The sequence below is a fragment of the Ruditapes philippinarum genome, unplaced genomic scaffold, assembly GCF_026571515.1.
Source record: "Ruditapes philippinarum isolate M1 unplaced genomic scaffold, ASM2657151v2 ctg8664_1_1_1_1, whole genome shotgun sequence".
In the NCBI taxonomy this organism is placed as follows: domain Eukaryota; kingdom Metazoa; phylum Mollusca; class Bivalvia; order Venerida; family Veneridae; genus Ruditapes; species Ruditapes philippinarum.
In genome coordinates, this window is record NW_026852097.1 from 5,522 (window position 1) to 24,255 (window position 18,734).

Below are 18,734 nucleotides of genomic sequence, written 5' to 3' on the forward strand. Positions count from 1 at the left end.
TGCTTAAGTTTATAGACAATGTCTGCGTGATTTAGTTTACAGTTCACGCCTAATTTCTACACATGGTTAGTTTACAGTTCATGTGAGTGTGATTTAGTTTACAGTTCACACTTATCATATTATACATGGCTTAGTTTAAAGTCCATGTCTGCGTGATTTAGTTTACAGTTCACGCCTATTTACACATGGTTTAGTTTACAGTCCATGTGAGTGTGCTTTAGTTTACAGTTCACACATATCCTATTGTACATGGTTTAGTTTAAAGCCCATGTCTGCGTGATTTAATTTACAGTTCACACTTATTTATTCACACATGGTTTAGTTTACAGTCAGTGCGAGTGTGATTTAGTTTATAGTTCACTCATAATTATCCTATCAGAATTAATTTAATAATCAATTACATTTCATACATTTAGTCTACCTTAATGACAAAATAATTCATATTTTTCAGATGAAACGGCCACAAATTCTCCTTACACCTGTTATTCAGGTCCACAACAAGGAAAAGCCAAATACCAAGAAAGTCCAGTAAATCCTGCAAAAACCAAGACTAGTCGAGGGAGCAATCATTATCGTTGAATTAATAGTGCAAGCGGACCTGGGACCTAAGACAATGCTTTCATCAGTACATTAGCAGCCTTTCATTACATGTTTCATAGTTTTCAAGGTTGAGTCAGATAATGAATAAACTGATGTTGGCATACATGTTTTACACAGCTTCAAGGAAATTCATATTTATTGCCCAAGACAGTTGAAATAACATAAGAAGTAATGGTATTCAGATTGCTGAGCTAATAATTACACCTTTTATAAACCAGAAATAGATTCTGTACTTGTCTTGTCATCTTGGTTTAGTTACACGCCTTGCTTTTCTTTCAACATACCATTATTGTACTATGCATTGCTTAGTTTACACGCTTTGCCATTTGTTTGTCTGTACTTGTCAGCTTGGCTTAGTTTACACGCCTTGCTATTATTTCAGCATATCATTGCTGTATTAGGCATTGCTTAGTTGACACGCTTTGCCATTTGTTTGTCTGTACTGGTCAGCTTGGCTTAGTTTACACGCCTTGCTATTATCTCAGCATACCATTGCTGTATTAGGCATTGCTTAGTTTACACGCTTTGCCATTTGTTTGTCTGTACTTGTCAGCTTGGCTTAGTTTACACGCCTTGCTATTATTTCAGCATATCATTGCTGTATTAGGCATTGCTTAGTTGACACCCTTTGCCATTTGTTTGTCTGTACTGGTCAGCTTGGCTTAGTTTACACGCCTTGCTATTATTTCAGCATACCATTGCTGTATTAGGCATTGCTTAGTTGACACGCTTTGCCATTTGTTTGTCTGTACTGGTCGGCTTGGCTTAGTTTACACGCCTTGCTATTATTTCAGCATACCCTTGCTGTATTAGGCATTGCTTAGTTGACACGCTTTGCCATTTGTTTGTCTGTACTGGTCAGCTTGGCTTAGTTTACACGCCTTGATATTATTTCAGCATACCATTGCTGTATTAGGCATTGCTTAGTTGACGCGATTTGCCTTCATTCATAAATTTTAATAGTGTGCATTGCTTAGTTTAAATGCTTTGCAATTTGTTTTCAAGTCTCAAATTATGTACTGTCTTGTCAGCTTTGCTTAGTTTATTTTATCCATTCTGCACGGCTGATGCTTTAATTTGATATGAAATTGGATTTTAATTGTACATAGATACATTGTTACATCAGAAGTTCTTTTTCAAATTAATCATGTATGGGAACCCTACTAGCCCGCGCAAGAAAAATGTCCAATATCTAGTCAGGAACGACAGCCTTTATAAAAGGCCGCGGGAGATTTCCACATCATGTCTTAAATACATAAGTTTTTAATTAATCTAGGTTACAGTTTTACACTTTAATTTTTCGTAATTTAAGGTCTGTCGGTATAAGGCAGCAGATCTTTATATATAGAAAAAGCAGTGAATTTCAGCAAACTGAGTGCCATTACAATCTTTTAAATTACTGACAGTTAAAGGCTGCAGTACGTTATACATACTGTAGGTTACAGTTTTCCACTTTTATTTTGGTAATTTATGATCTGTCGGTATAAGGCAGCAGTTCTTTAGATATTATAAAAAAGACAGTGAATTACTGCCAACTGAGTGTCATTACAGTCTTTCAAATAACTGACAGTTCAAGGCTGCAGTTTTCTCCTTGCTGACGGTGCAAGGCTGAAGTTTATTTCTTTCGTGCCATAATAATGTGTATGACGGTATTCCTATTCATGTATATCTTGTGGCAGATATGCACAATTTGGCTTCATAAAGGTTTTATAAATCTGACAGTACAAGGCTGCAGGTTTCTTAATTAATCATACATGTAATTTCAGATTGTGTTCATGCTACTGCATGATATTAATATCACTAGTTGAATGGATTTATGTAAATGTTATAAGTACATTTGTACTGAAGGTTTTTATGTATTATTGTAGAAATGTTTACATTCACATCTTGTTCAAAGGTCTTGTTACTTTATAATTTTTTGGAAGAGTCTAGTCTTGTATAGAAACTTTTTCTATTTATCCTTACTTAATACATTAATTTATATTTTTCATGCAACAATCATATAATGAACAAATTAACATTAGACACGTCAGACTCACATGTATTTAGGTCAAATGCATAAATAAGGTTTAATTAGATATTTTACAATTTTGATTTCAATTCTACATTAGGTCTTAACTGATAATTGGAAAAATGTATAGCGAACAAATTGACATTTACATCTATTTTGGTTTAATGCATTTTAAAGGTTTAACGAATAAATGATTCGAAAGAATTGGCATATCCGCTAGGACTTACGCAAATTGAAGATACTAACTGAAATTCAATGTCACATACCTTCATAGGAGATGTGTATGTTTAAATGTCTAAGGTGCCACGCACTGTTGACATACTCCAGTCTATGCATTTAAAATTTTAATTTACAATCTACTAGCCCAAATTCAGTTTTGAATTCATACTACTATATATTTAACTAAATTTTTGTATATTTTTCACTTCATGAACTAGTTTCACAGGCTAGGGGCCTGTGCCAAGTTTGATGACTGCAACTTGGAAGCCATGGCCATGCAATTTTGGCTGTTCACCATTGAAGGATATCTGGTTGCTGATACAATAATAATCCATTCCTAATTTCTAATTTAAAAAAGAATTTTTTCTAGTTTCATTGTCATTGATGACTAGTATATCTTGTAACAATTTTCCATTACACATAGTTTGAAACTATAAATTTGATTCATACCTCTATTTGTTACAATCAGTTTAGACGTTCAAACAGTCCGGATAATGCATACTGTCAGATGTCTCAATAATACATATATAATGTAATTGTTATAAGTATTTTCACAGCTAATTTTTGGGGCTAGAAACTCATTTGCTGATTTTCAATAGCATATCCTGTAATGTGCCTGACAGATTTAGGATGCAGTCAACATATATTGAAAGAACCAGTCAGGTTCCTTAGAAATGTAAGACATTAATTCTGGACATATTATAATAGTGTCATTAGATATATGATTAAATTTTGTCTTCACATTTTTATCCTAGCATGACTTGATTAAATTAACGTTTACTTCAAAAAATTAAGTCCCTCTGTTTCAATCCTTATTACAGGTCAAGCTCATCCCTAGTCAAGTCTCCCTGGGTGGCGGAAGGTTCCCTTTGTGGCGGTTTTTACCTCCCAGTTTGGTTATTTCGATACAAATATGTACATGCCATGTTTGTTATTATGTAACATTTGTCATGTTTGTTATTATGTAACATTTGTCATTTATGGCATTTAATAAATGCCTATTTCATTCAACCTAAGTGTTGTGTTTTATCTCATACCAAACAAGTTCGTCTTGCCAGTTTATATTTGCTTGACCTGGACAATACATAAAATAGATTTTATGCCCACATAAAATAATTTATGTCATTGTTCTGTCCCTATACTCATTACTGTACAGAATATTACGGGTTAGGTTTTTAGCCGTTACGGGGCAGGTTTTAGCCAAGTACGTCTTAACCAATCGATATCAAGACTTAAATCATGTGATGTTAATTAACCAATGATTACATTAGATCTATCACAAAGAAATAATTTTGGCGAGGAATGATTCTCGCCTTTCTGTTTACTAAAATCCACCTCCTCCAACTCCATCCTCCTCTTTCAATTTTTGATGTTGATATAAATACCATTTCATTTATTCTTAATGAATCAGTTGTTTCACTTATTGTTTATCTCAATTATTTGTGCAACTATTCATGAGATACACTATATATATATATATAATATTATGTATATTGTTCATGCAAAGATTTATAAAACTAGTCGATGTTATATTATCTCTTTCAAATATTTTTCTATTTGTTGTCATAAATACTTATGATCTAGTCATATGTTATACACTTTTTAATGTATAGAATGTTTAAACTATTTTCCAAGGATGGAGCCCTACATCAAGTGGTACTAGACACAAGATAAAAGGGCACAGGTTTCCAAACTATGGTTTTTCCTGGGCGAGTCGACCACGATTTGGAAAATATTTATTTTTTCTGGTCAATTGTTTTTGATCAGCAATCCATTTTATTATATTTATGTAGATGGTTTTTGGTTCAACTTTGTCATCTTACACAACTTTTGTTAAGATTGTAATCTATTTGAATTACATTACAATGTTATCATAATCTGGCGGTTTTTACCTCCCAGTTTGGTTATTTCGATACAAATATGTACATGCCATGTTTGTTATTATGTAACATTTGTCATGTTTGTTATTATGTAACATTTGTCATTTATGGCATTTAATAAATGCCCTAAATGGTAAGATAACTCCCTTGCTCCACACATCCGGAAAGATACCAGAGTCTAATATAATGTTAAAAAAATAGCGTAAGTACAGCCAGCAGATAATCAGGAGCATTTTTGAGATACTCATTAATAATATTATCAAATATAGATGGACTTTTATTATTCTTAAGCGCCTTTATAGCCTTATCTATTTCTTGCTCAGTAAATTGCGAATTCAGTGCCTCATTAAACATTGGTAAGTTGTTAACATTAAAATTATCTACGTCATTTTCATTTCTTAAAATATCTGCATTCAAATTACTGAAATGCTCATGGAAAACCTCATTAGTTATTTTATTTATTATCACTTTTTTATCAGAAGAATATTTATTTAATAAACTCCAATAAGATTTAGGATCACTATATATGCTTTAATCCTCTCAGTTTTTTTATGACATTGTCATTGAAACTGTTAAACTTTTTATTTAATTCTTTTTTATATCTTTTACTGTTTATCATCATAAGGTTTTAATTACCTTCGGTTTTATTTTTCCTATAGGTATTTCTGCTTAGGTAATATTCATTTCTAAATTTCGAGCAATCTTTATCAGGAGATTGACCATGTATAGGGAACAGAATTTAGACAAGAAAAATCATGATGGCTGACAGTGACGGCCCATTTCCTAATTCATCTGAAAATGCTAACCAATATGATCGAAGAGACGCAATATCAGATGGCATTATAGATCTTCTGAAGCCAACAGTTGAAGAGATTGATGACAGAGTTAAAACTGTGAGGTAAAGTATATTTCAAACGTATTAATTCTTATTTAGTCCGTGATATTGTGATCATCAACAGACGCTTCATCAAATTAGAAGAAAATTTGCTACACACGAGACATTTTGATTTGTTAAGCAAACGGCTAAGGGTCAAGTCTGCCGTCAAGTCAAAGTTCCCCATACATCACAAGGTATATGGCCTAACAAAAAAAGTGTTTGTTTCAAGTGACACGGTTTTATTACCTTTACACAAAAGGGTAGATTATTTTTTTTTTAAATATTTTTTTTTGGGTACCACTAAAATACGCAACGGAGATTTTTTTGCGCAACGGACGCAACGGGCGCAACGGAGATATTTTTTTAGAAAAACCGGCACAACGCTTTTTTTAAAAGTCAATGTGCTATATTTAAGCATCTAAAATGATTGTTTAGCACTATTAGTAAGTGTGTTTTAAAATGTTTCATAAATTGTATATGTCTAATTGCACTGAAGGGTTATATGCCTGGCGAAAGCGAAATTTCATGGCGCAACGGAGATAATTTTGGAAAATCGTCACAGCGTTTGTACTAATATATGAAATTAATTAACACCAATGTTATATGAATAAATAAATTAAAAATATATATATATAAACCTTTATCGTATATCAAATAATCAAATAGCTGCAATGTTGATGTTGTAAAGGATTGTGTGCCGGCGAAATGGACATTTTGTCTGCGCAACGGAGATTTTTTTTGGCGCAACGGAATTTTAAATGGCCTAATTAAGTAGTAATATGAAGAAGTAAATCATTAAAGATATTAACTGAATAACTGAACTGGTGTAATAAAAGTCTGTTTTATTAATTTAAAAATGGAATTAGATACGTTTTTATCGTTATGGCTGACACTGGAAGACAAGTATGGATTTTACAATCTGTTTATTTTTTTCCTGTTCAATTCGTTATTTTTACGAAAAGTACTGTACTGTAATAGCAGCTTTTCTATACATAATTTTTTAATGAATTTGCATTAGTATATACTAAATAAAGTCATATGTTAATATTACAGAATCAATGTTCAGTATTTTTTTTTATTATAAACATTCATTGTATTGTTGTTATACCTTTCATAAACTCCGTTGCGCCGATAGATTATTGCGAAACGGAGATTTTATTTTCAAAACTGTGTACTGTTTTTTTATGTCTAAAACATAAAATAATCTTATAAGTTGGTATTGTTGATATTTTATACTCATTTTTACATATACTGTATAAGTTTGATTTTATTAGGTAGAATATCGAATATATCAGATTTTAAATGGACGGCGAAATGGATATAATTTCGGCGCAACGGAAAATGAAGATTTGCATAACGGGTAGATCTTATGTTTGAACATAACCTTTCCTTGTTGATCTTGTTTATCATATTTTAAGAATTTGAGAATAATATAAGTAACAGTCTTTTAAAAATGATTTACTTTCCTTTATTTTAGAAAATGTTGAAAATAGGATATTGTAAAAGATAATTAAATTACGGCAAAATGGACTATTTCGGCGCAACGGGGATTATCATAGCAGTTTTATCATATTATATTATTTCATTTTATTAATTTATTATCTTTCATTAATCATTGTGTACTTTTTCAATAATTGTTTGTTGCGTATACATTGTATATTTCATCAAAAGCAATCCAAATATTTCATAATTATGATATTGACAAAAGGTAATCAATTACACAAGAATTGTTAGCAATTAGCAACGTATCGTGCACGTGTATGGCACTGGTGTTTAATAATGTTTTAAACACTTGTATAAGAAAACTTGACCGTCATCAGTGGTGGATTCAGACTCCAAAAAGTTTTATTACGTCTCACATTTCATATACACATTTTTTCTCATAGTTTGAGTGAAATATTGGCTTAATAAGCTTCAAAGGCAATATTTTCGACAATAACAAGTTATAGAAAAATATTTAATACCTTAAAGTCAATACATGTTCCTCTTAATCACATTTTCTAAATGGTGTGAAAACGTGTGTCCAATAAACATCAACCACGTGTCATTGGTAATTTAATTATCGGTACTTAACACCCGTGATAAACATTCTTCAAATCACCATATTTGCTGTTGTTTCGCTAAATAAACAGTAGCTGCATTTGATTTTAACGGGGTTTTCTGATCGGGGAAGTATTATTTTATGTTTTTTACTGTTTTAAAATGGCAATAGAAAGAACAGCAAATTCTGAGTAACATGCATGTCGTTTTACTATTTTAATAACTTTATCAAACAATTAATATTTTGTATAGTTACTATACTATTTTTAATTTTAAAAATGCATAAAATATTTCAATCATTATTAAAAAGATAATGTAATATGGTTAGCAAATTGCTTGCTACTGGTCATGCTTTTAACAAATAAAGTGATTTGCTTATAAATTCCCGGCAGCAGAAATAAGAAAATAATTTTTACAGTTAAAAAATTATAGGATCAAATTTAAACGAGTACTAACAGATTGAACGGGAAAAAATGAAACAGATTGTAAAATCCATACTTGTCTTTCAGTGTTAGCCATAACGATAAAAACGTATTTAATTCCATTTTTAAATTAATAAAACAGACTTTTATTACACCACTTGAGTAATTCAGTTAATATCTTTAATGATTTACTTCTTCATATTACAACTTAATTAGGACAAACATTGTTTTCTTTTTAAATTCCGTTGCGCCAAAAAAAAAATCTCCGTTGCGCAGACAAAATATATGTCCATTTTTCCGGCACACTACCCTTTACAACATCAACATTGTAGCTATTTGATTATTTGATATACGATTAAGGTTTTTAAATATTTTTTTTTTAATTTATTTATTCAAATAACATTGGTGTTAATTAATTTCATATAATTATTAGTACAAACGTTGTGCCAATTTTCCAAAATTATCTCCGTTGCGCCATGAAATTTCCATTTCGCCAGGCATATATAATCCTTCAGTGTAAACATATACAATTTATGAAACATTTTAAAACATACTTACTTAAAAGTGCTAAACAATCATATTAGATGCTCAAATTCAGCATATTGACTTTAAAAAAGGCGTTGTGTCGGTTTTTTCTAAAAAAATATCTCCGTTGCGCCATGAAATTTCCATTTCGCCAGGCATATATTCCTTCAGTGCAACTAAACATATACAATTTATGAAACATTTTAAAACATACTTACTTAATAGTGCCAAACAATCATTTTAGATGCTTAAATATAGCACATTGACTTTAAAAAAAGTCGTTGTGCCGGTTTTTTTTTTTAAAAATATCTCCGTTGCGCCCGTTGCGTCCGTTGCGCCAAAAAATCTCCGTTGCGTATTTTAGTGGTACCGTTTTTTTTTATATCAATTGATGAGAATATGAATATTGGGCGCAAAGTTTAATATGAAAAAGGCAAAGCCTCAAAGCAAGCTCGATGTACTTTTAACGTGAAATAGTATGAAATAATCGCTCATTTTTATTTCAAATGCAGTGACGAGTGCGTGTGACGTCACACATACTGTGTTAAATATGGCTCCGCCCCTGTCGTGAAATGAATAATGAGTTTTGAAAACAAACCTTGATAAAACTTTGTTTGTTTATTTTATTTCACTCTATAATTTTTCAAGCGAAATAAAGATTATTAAAAGTGAAATAAATGTAAAACTTAACACGTTTGCGACATTAAAATAGCGTTCTTAATTTGTTTGTTTTGCACGTGCTGTTTGGCGCTACATGCTGACGTCACGTAAACAATACTTTAAACGTCTGTACAGCGTTAACGACTGGATAAAAGATATTGGTGTTCGGATTCATTTTCTTAGTTAGACCATTTTCTTTCATTCTAGATAGTTTTCTCATCAAAATTCGACAAAAAAATGTTTTTATTTATCAGATTTCAAACAAAATGGCGCCTTCGATTTTCATTTTATCATTCGATATTTTATACACAGCTTCCGTTATTCTGGTTCCCTGTCCAATTATGGTTCCCATAGACGTGCGCGGGTGACCAGTCTACACATCCGTTTTCAGTCAGAATTCCTCAGTTTTTATCGTTATCTTTAAATTCGAAAGGTTGCGATGTGTCCAATTCGGTACTTTGGACGAAAGTTTTCAAAACCATCACTTAACAGGTACTCGCGTTACTGTAAAGCTCGCTTTGCGAGCAGGCCCTTCGGGCCAGCTCGTCGAGCTCGCTATTATGCAGCGTCAAACAAAATATTGCCTGTTTTCCCTCAAAAAGTTTAAGGTCGCAGGGCTCTCAGTTAGTCAAAATATATTGCCAAAGCTTGATTCTGAGATATTTTCTTTCTGGGGCAGAATCTCGCTTTAAGAGGCGAGATATTGCCCAGACACGAAAATAGCACAATATCTCGTTGCGCACTACAATTAGTTGGACTAGGCTCTCAGTAGGGTCAGAATTTCACGAGCCACTGCACTGTGACTCTCTGGCCAAACGAGTCAAATCATTTTTTTCTAGTGTCATTTGACTACATTAATCATTTTTAAGTTACAAAAATAACTGTATTGGAGGTCATTTTGTGTAGATTCTCAAGTCTCTCCCCCCCCCCCCCACCAAAAAAAAGAAAGAAAGACAACAAAAAAAACCAAACAAATAAAAAAATGAACTGCATCTTTACTGTGAAAGAATAAAATAAGCCACAGCTTTTCTGATTAAATCATTAACCCATTGCTTCATGAGCATTTTGTGAAAAATGCCTGTTTTCATTGAAAAGTCTTCCGTTACAAGTTCAAATTGCTATAATACTATAAAAACTGCTTCAACACTAATCAAACTTGGCACAAATGATGACTGGACCATTGCCCTTGCAACAACATGCTCAGACTAAAATTTTCTGTTACCATGGCAACGAGGGGACATCTCAAAATTGCCAAAAATCACTATTTTGCGTTGATTTTTTCCATCAAAATTGATTTCAAAGTGCTGCAACTTCTCAATGGGTTGAGATAGAGTCAAATGCTTTTCAGCGTTGGTTACACGTTACCTTATGATCAATCTGGGGTCATTTACAGCCTCTCACAAGTCCAAAATTTTCTTGGCGATGAGGGGGACTCCGCCCCCCTTCAAACCCCCCCAAACAGAAGGGGGCACATCCCCCTTCTGGCAACCCCCTGATGTATCTTTTGGTTGGGGGGCCGCGCCGAAAAAGAGGTCACTTTTTTTAACAACATTTCTCAAACAAAAACAAGTGTTTGGGGCCTAAATAAGACATTTTTTCATCATTTGAGACAACAAAAAGGGGGGGGGGTGAAAAAGGCGTTAAAAGGCGTGTATATGAAGTAATGGGTTAATGTATAAAATATAAAAAAATATCTTTACTGGTATGCTATATGTGTGGGAAATTGACTCTTGTGCAGATTTTAGCATGTGTCAAATTTGTGTATTTCTTGATTTTCATGAGTCAAATCCCGGATCCCCTTGTCACTGGAGAGCCCTGGAGTAAAAAAATAGGGTAGGTAGGGACACCGGAAATAATCATTTTTTTTTAGGCCTAACCACCACAGCATTATAATAAGTGGCTACCTGGAGTCCTACTAAACACTGCTAAGATCTGCTAAGGAGACACAAAGGACTGCCAAGGAGGTACAAAGGACCTTAAAACACCTCCTAGTTCTACGTGACTCACATACAGCTAAAACTTTTGGCCGTAGGGCTAGCCACTGCCTTATAGTACCTGTCGCTTTTATTTTGACATTGAGTGACAGCAGGTTCCATTTTAAAAATGTCATTTCATGCAACGCTTCCATTTTCGCTCAAAAATACTTGACTATTAATATTATCCGAAATGTTGCGATTGTTCATTATGGGAATACCCCACCTATTTTCATTGAATTACATTGAAAATGGCAGCACTCGACTAGAACTGACACTGAAAATTTCATTGATAGTATAGAGGTCTATATATTCTTGAATTGATTGTTGATTTTCTTTTAAATATGAGTATACATGTGTAGTCTATAGCCAGGCAAGCCAAAGCCCGGGCCTGCTTCACTGTCCCGGCCTTTGACTTCCCCGTATAAAACCTATTTGCTGAAGTTTCTTTAGCTAGGCATGGCCAGCACCCCCCACTATTTTTAGCAGTCAACATACATGTATATATCTGTCTTTTGTCCATAAATGCTAGAAATCTTGTTAGATTCAACAATTAAATGTATTCGTATAGAAAATATTTGTTCTGTTTCACCTGCAATGCCTTTAAAAGGTATCAAGGTATCTACACCTAACTGTACCAGGTGAATTACATGAAATATAAAAATGTTGTTGCACACAAAAACAATAACAAAAGCATTGTAATTTACTTATAAATTTACAAAATCAGAGAATACAGTGAATAGCATTTACATCATGGCTACTGAGCCATTATATGCTAATTTGTGGGTGGGAAAATATGACAATAAGTAATTGCTTATAAAAAGCCTTGAAAAATCAATAAAATCTTACATGGGAGTCAGACTGGCTATTGGAATATGGAAAATATTATGTTTGTATCTATTGGAATTTGCATATCTTCTTACGTCATAACTGTAAGGGCTTGCGGCCAAATTTCTGTATCAAAGAAATTTGCAAATGATCAATCAAGAAAAGACATAGAAGATAAAAGGGCCTTCCAAGTTGAACACAAGTGTTTGTAGGAACTAAAAATTTGCATTTAAATTTCCATTGAACATATATACTTTTGATATAGAAACAAATATAGATACATGTATCATAAATTATGTTTAGAGTCTTTACAAATTCATTAATTTATTTTAGCTTGAATTGAGTGAAAAACATTTCACTCAGCTTACCATTTTTTAGTCATTTTCAATATTAAAATTATCAAACAGAATGTGAAATTTCGCATGCAAATTATTGGTTCTGACCTAGTAACATCATAGTGTACATGAATCTCAAAACAAAACTGCAGGACTCAAAATAAAGCAAATTCATGTAAATACAAGATGATATTTACAATGGACATTTTTGTCATTTTCTATTGAAGCCCATAGATAAAGATAGAATAGATATACATTGCAGAATTTATAGTGAATTGTCAGTTAATTAAAGTGAGGTTATCAGACTTCCCGAAATACGTCGGTCCGACGGACATGTCCGATAAATTTTGATCAGGTCCGACAATTTTTTATTCCGGATCGGTCAGACTGTCCGGCTTTTATCCAAGCCGCATGTATACAAAATGGCGTCGCTAAAGTTGCCAAACCTGGGAAAAACCGAAAATCTACGTCAGAAGAGTGCGCAGAACAGCAATAAAAGGATGAAAAGAATAGACCTGAGACGAAATTTAATGAAAAATGGAAGCAGAACCATGAATCATTGGTGTATGACAGGTGTCTGACAGGGAGGAGATGAAAATGCGCTGTACGGATTGTGCCGATTTTTACGGCGAAAAAATAAAAAAACAAAAAGTGTCTTAGAAATACAAACACAAGTTTTTCTTTGATTTTGATCAATTTTATTTGGTCTGACAGATTTTGTTTCGGTCCGACAGATTTTCATGGTTTGTCAGACCGAATGTCTGACAGTTTTTTTCAACTTTCGGGAAGTCTGGGTTATTTTCTTTTCACTTTTAGAGAAAGTCAAGTTGAACTACGCCAGCAAATTGACAGCTTAGCTGGAGGTAAGAGTAATAATGTTTGAGTCTAAGTTTTCATTTCTTAAGTATTTTGTATGTAAACATTCTCAGTAAACATGAAAGCTGTCATGGCTTTTGTAAAGCAGATAGAACTTACTAGTCTTACATGTGATTCATAATATACACACCAAGCTCCTTAAAGCAGACAGTAACAGCATGCCTCCAGATGAGTTAAAATATTTCAATGAAAAATCAAAACTTTGAGGAAAATGTACTAAGATATGAGGAAAAGTAAAAGTTTCAAGATTCAAGTAATTATTTACATATTGTGTGCCGATTAATGACTGATTGTTTAGTATTAACATCTTTGTTTCTACTGTCACTGTGTAAGTAATGCAGTAAAGGCAATCTATTTATGCATATTTTGACAACTTTTGGTAATTAATGTGGTTTGTAAGTGCCATTGATAATTTTTAAATTGCTTTCTTTTGGTTACTACACAATATTACACATACAAATACATTTTCAAAAATTTTCATGAAATTAGCATGAATCTGAAGGCTTTAAAGTGTATAAATTTAAGCTATTATCTGATGAAAAGTTATATAGAGAATTTAAAAACAATGAAATTATGTTGCTTTCATTAACATATGGTAATTTCTTTTAAGGACGTTTTCTGGAGTTCATAGGCAAAATTAAAACTGTTCACTAGAATTACTTTAAACTTGGCATGTTGTAAGAATATGATAACAAAAACATTTAAGCGAAAAAAAAATAAGCTTTAAAGCATGTGACATGAATGATTAATTAATATTACATGGTTGCTTTTCAGATTTGCAGGTAATATCTAGTAGCCAGACTATATCGGTGGACTTGGAATCATATGTGAAAAAGTTAAACAATTCAAGAAGGCGTGTTATGTTAGTCAATAATATTTTACAAAATGTTTCAGGTAAGAGTGACTTGTATTCTTCTAGCATATTTTAACTTCGATACTGCCTTGGTGCTGTCATGCATTTTAGCCTAACTTAAATGAAAGATAGAAGTTACTCAACCGGGTGCGGGCCTGACACAGGATTTAGCTTTTGCATATATCTATTTATAACATATACAAATAAATGTATATAGAGGATATTGAATGAGCGTAGGTTTAATACTAAATTTATTGAACGTGTTGAATAAAATCATATTATATAGTTTTTTTTCAATGAGTTCAATAAATTTAGTATGAATCTACACAAATATAATATTCTATTTATCACATATATAAAATAAGAACGGTGAACTGTTAAAATGAGTCATTTTTCAATGACGCGCCTATAGTGTAATGCTTCCATTAGTATGCTTTAACGCAATGTTTATTATTTATATATTGCGCAAATGACGTCACATAAAAGAGTATTTACACTAGTGTAATATCGTTTTTATTAAATGGCTTTATTACACTCCTGTGCTGCGTTTTATGTGATAAAAAGAAATAAGTAATGATTGTATTGCATTGAAAATAACCGGCATCATGTGATTAATACATGCTTAATACATTTGTTACTATATATAGAAAGGAATTGAACAATGATTGAATTTTAATTAGTTATGAGTGTAAGTGATTGATCAAAAGTTTGCGGCATTAAGGGCTAGAACATCATAGTCAGCTGAACATAGGCAAGTGTAAAAATGAATTGCTGCCTGGGTCAAAAAAAATCATAATCAGTCTGCTAAATAAGTGCAAAAATAATTAAATGTGACATGTTAGTTGACATCCTCAAAACAGGCTAGCTGGAAAGTAAAAGTGGGCTTTATAGTCGGGATGGCTTGATTTTGAGAGCTAAAGTACTTGCAAATTGATTCTACTGGAATTTGTACCTATGAAGGGAAGTAACTCTGTCTTATCTTTAGAGGATTCTAGAGTTTTAACAACAGATATATCAAAAGTTATTGTAAAATGTATTTTAAATGCATTTATACTCATTAGAGTTGGGCTGGAAAATGATAATTGGCCCGCAATAAATATTGACCCTCTGGCTGAAGCCCTCGGGCCTTTACTTATTGAGCTGGCTGATTTTCACCTTTCCTCCCTACTCTCTGTATATAAACCTCTTATATGATAAATCTCATAATTTGATGTCTATCAAAAACATTTGATATCCTTTGTTTTTTGTAGGAGAGATTGACCAAATTATACAACAATGTTTCTCGTGAGACTGCTAGACGGAAAGTATTACTAGATCCACCAGGGGCAGGCAGACCAAAATAAGCCATTGAACGCCATTATTCCATGCTTATAATATGTGATATTCATTCCATGAAACTGTTTATCAATGTGCAAATTATTTATTCAATGATAGGAATGATCAGCCTCTTTTCTTGTGTATGTGCAAATTATTTATTCATCTGCTAGAAGGAACAGCCTTTTATTTTTGTTGAACCTTGTTCTATGGAATGATAATTAGTGTTAAAATCTTAAGGTTTTAATGATATGCATCCATAAATGTGATTTAGGGGATAATATGATTGTATGATTAAGGTGATAATATTGGTAGTGTTGATAAATAAATCACAAATAATATTTTAGGGGTGTAATGCAATTAAATGTATTATGTGATCATAAGATGGTATGTTTAGGGTGATAATTAAATTGTGTACCATAGGGGATAATTTTCTATATTGTTGATAAAGATATCACAAATTATCATTAAGAGGGGTAAAGATTTAAGATTGTATATTCCAGGTGATAATTATGGTATTGTAAAAAAACTACAAATCATGATTTTAGAAGATAATGAAAGTGTATGCTCTAGTGATCATAAAATCACGATAAGCGATAATAATTTTTTTGTAATTTCAGGCCACAATGAGATGGCATATTAAGATGAAAAGATTATTTTTTTAATTATTACCATATAATAATAATAATTGCATTCAATCATTTGTGGTTATATTTGTAATTGTGGGGTAAGAATCAGTTTTATGACACATATTAAAAAATAATACTATTTTATAAATAACTTGTGGTGAATCAATATTATTTCATAATTAATTTGTGGGGAATAAATGTTATTATATAAATGACTTGTGTTAATTCAATGTTATTTTATTAATAACTTGTGGTGAATCATTATGTTAATCTATAAATAACTTGTGTTGAATCATTATGTTATTCTATAAATAACTTGTGGCGATTCATCATGTTAATCTATAAATAACTTGTGGCGAATCATCATGTTAATCTATAAATCAGTCTTTGTGAAACAATGTTATTTTTAAAATCATTTGTGGTGAATCAGTGTGGTGTTTTATAAATATTCTTTCTAATAATCACTTGTGGTAAATCAAAAATAACCACTAATTGTGTATATAGATTTTTGTGCCAATAACCCACCACACATTCTTACATATTGTTAAGATTATTTATGTATATGTTTTAGATTTATTGAAAATGAACAAAATAAATATTGTATTACTGTGTACATGTATGTTAAAAGTTTCACATTAATTAATACATATTTATTGTGTGTATTTCTGTGTATGTTAAATTAAAGTACACTGTAATACTTAACTAGTTTTGTGTATTACTGTGTTAGTAAAAAGTTATACTTTAATACTTAATTGATTGTGTGTATTTTGAGTATGTTTAATTAAAGTACACTGTAATACTTAACTAGTTTTGTGTATTACTGTGTAAGTAAAAAGTTATACCTTTATACTTAATTGATTGTTTGTATTTCTATGTATGTTTAAGTACACCATAATACTGAACTTGTTTTGTGCATTGATGTGAAATTAAAAAGTTATACCTTAATACTTAATTGGGTGTACATGTATTATTGTTACTTACTTTCTTCAGGGTATTACTGTGTAATCAGATAACCCAAGATTTTTGCGTTTCCTCAAAGTACGGAGTAGTTGCAACATATAGGGATCACTTCTCCGTCATCTTTCCATCCCTCTGTCACAAAACTTGTCTGGACTACTTCTCAGAAACTACTGGACACAGGTGAAATTTCATCCAAACTTTACAGGAATGATCAGGACAAAGTTTAGTTGTGCTAATTGTCAGCATAAATTTACTGTCTAATGATTTTTGTCAGAGTTATGGTCCTTTAATGACTTAATTTCAAAGTTGGTCTGTACTTCACCTATACCACTTATAAAATTTAAATGAAACTATACAGGATTTATATTTAGCTCAAGTTTTTGCACATATTATACAGATTTTCCAGTTGAATGACTTTTGGCTGAGTTATGGCCCTTCAATAAAGAAGAGTGATCAGTGATCACATGTGTTGTCTCATGATAGTCAATTTTATGTTACAGCTACTGTGTAGCAGGAGATACAAAAATCATTAACAAGCCAAAACACGTTTTTCAGCAAAGGCGATAACTCGAGCAAATTCATTCATACGTAAAACCCATGTAATTAACTAATTTGCGCAAGTACTGTCAGTTACACAGATAAAATGTCATGATGTGCCTATGATATGAATTGATAAATGTGGGACCTCTTTGACCAAATGGTTATCATTGCCAGCGCCGCATTGCTAGCTGGTTAAAATCCTCTATTTAGGGTCTTTGGATTCTTTCATATGGGGCAGCTATCAAGCAAGCTTTAAAAAGGTTGGTGGTTCTTCTCACGTGCCTGCTTGTGCCTGAAAAAGGAGCTACCCATGTTAGCTTACCAACTCTATTATAAGTGGAGAAACTGACAGCGAACAGCATGGATCCTGATCAGACTGGTCAGGATCCCTGCTGGTCGCAAATGCACTTAGTTGGTTTTGTCATGACGCGGCTCATATAATGTGGACAAATATTTGCAGTACATATTTTGCATATTCTTCGATGTTTGAAAATTGTTTTAGAAGCATAATTATATACATTCCGTATATAAAATTTCACTTAAAGAGTAGTAGCAACCTTAATTACAACATACAGGATCTTTAACTGTGTATGAATTTTGTGAACAAACATAATTCAATCAAGCTCAAAATGTATGCAATCATTAACATATTTTATCCCCTGTAATTGTTGTAAAGATAAATGCATGTCTTTAGTTTCCATAAACTTTTTTTTACTAAATACTTGATAGTATAATACATGTAATGCTATGATTCTAATAAAATATTAACTTTTAACTGATGTTTTTTAACATCTGGCCCCCTTCAAAAAATTCAATTTATTTTAGTTGCATCCATTGTTTTCTTGTACCCTATGACACTTTTCATGGAAATTTCACAAAAGTGTCATAAGATAATCCTGTATGAACACATCTGTGGATGTTTCTATATTTATATTCAAAATATTTACCTTTTCATGTTAAATGTTGAATTATGCTTAAACTGATGCTACATGTAGACAGCGGGGACGGTACCTTGCACTTTTCAGTCCCATCCATGAACAGGCTTAGTCAAATTAAGCCTGTAACATTTCCAATTTTGCCATTTGGGGTCATTTTAGCTATTTCTTTCTTTCTAACAGGCTGACTTTCTCAAACAAGGGGGTAACAGTACAATGGCTATTGGCTTTTAGTGTGACAGTATCTACCTAAACAT

At 32.1% G+C, this 18,734-nt stretch overlaps 1 protein-coding gene across 1 annotated transcript; it reads left to right on the top strand.

Annotated features, from left to right (window-relative positions):
• Window positions 1–5,429: 5,429 nt before the first annotated feature.
• Window positions 5,430–16,221, top strand: LOC132749135 (SNARE-associated protein Snapin-like). Its single transcript, XM_060738834.1, has 4 exons — window positions 5,430–5,608; window positions 13,187–13,233; window positions 14,021–14,108; window positions 15,350–16,221. Exons 1-4 carry the CDS (start codon window positions 5,466–5,468, stop codon window positions 15,357–15,359), a joined length of 288 nt encoding a protein of 95 aa, XP_060594817.1. The 5' UTR covers window positions 5,430–5,465; the 3' UTR covers window positions 15,360–16,221.
• The last annotated feature ends 2,513 nt before the right edge of the window (window positions 16,222–18,734 follow it).

What these genes read in the sequence shown, in the direction of transcription:
- LOC132749135 (XM_060738834.1), top strand. Translation starts at nt 5,466, where the DNA reads ATGATGGCTGACAGTGACGGCCCATTTCCTAATTCATCTGAAAATGCT. An exon ending in GACAGAGTTAAAACTGTGAG is followed by an intron (nt 5,609 to 13,186) that starts GTAAAGTATATT and finishes TTTCACTTTTAG; the next exon opens with AGAAAGTCAAGTTGAACTAC. An exon ending in AATTGACAGCTTAGCTGGAG is followed by an intron (nt 13,234 to 14,020) that starts GTAAGAGTAATA and finishes GTTGCTTTTCAG; the next exon opens with ATTTGCAGGTAATATCTAGT.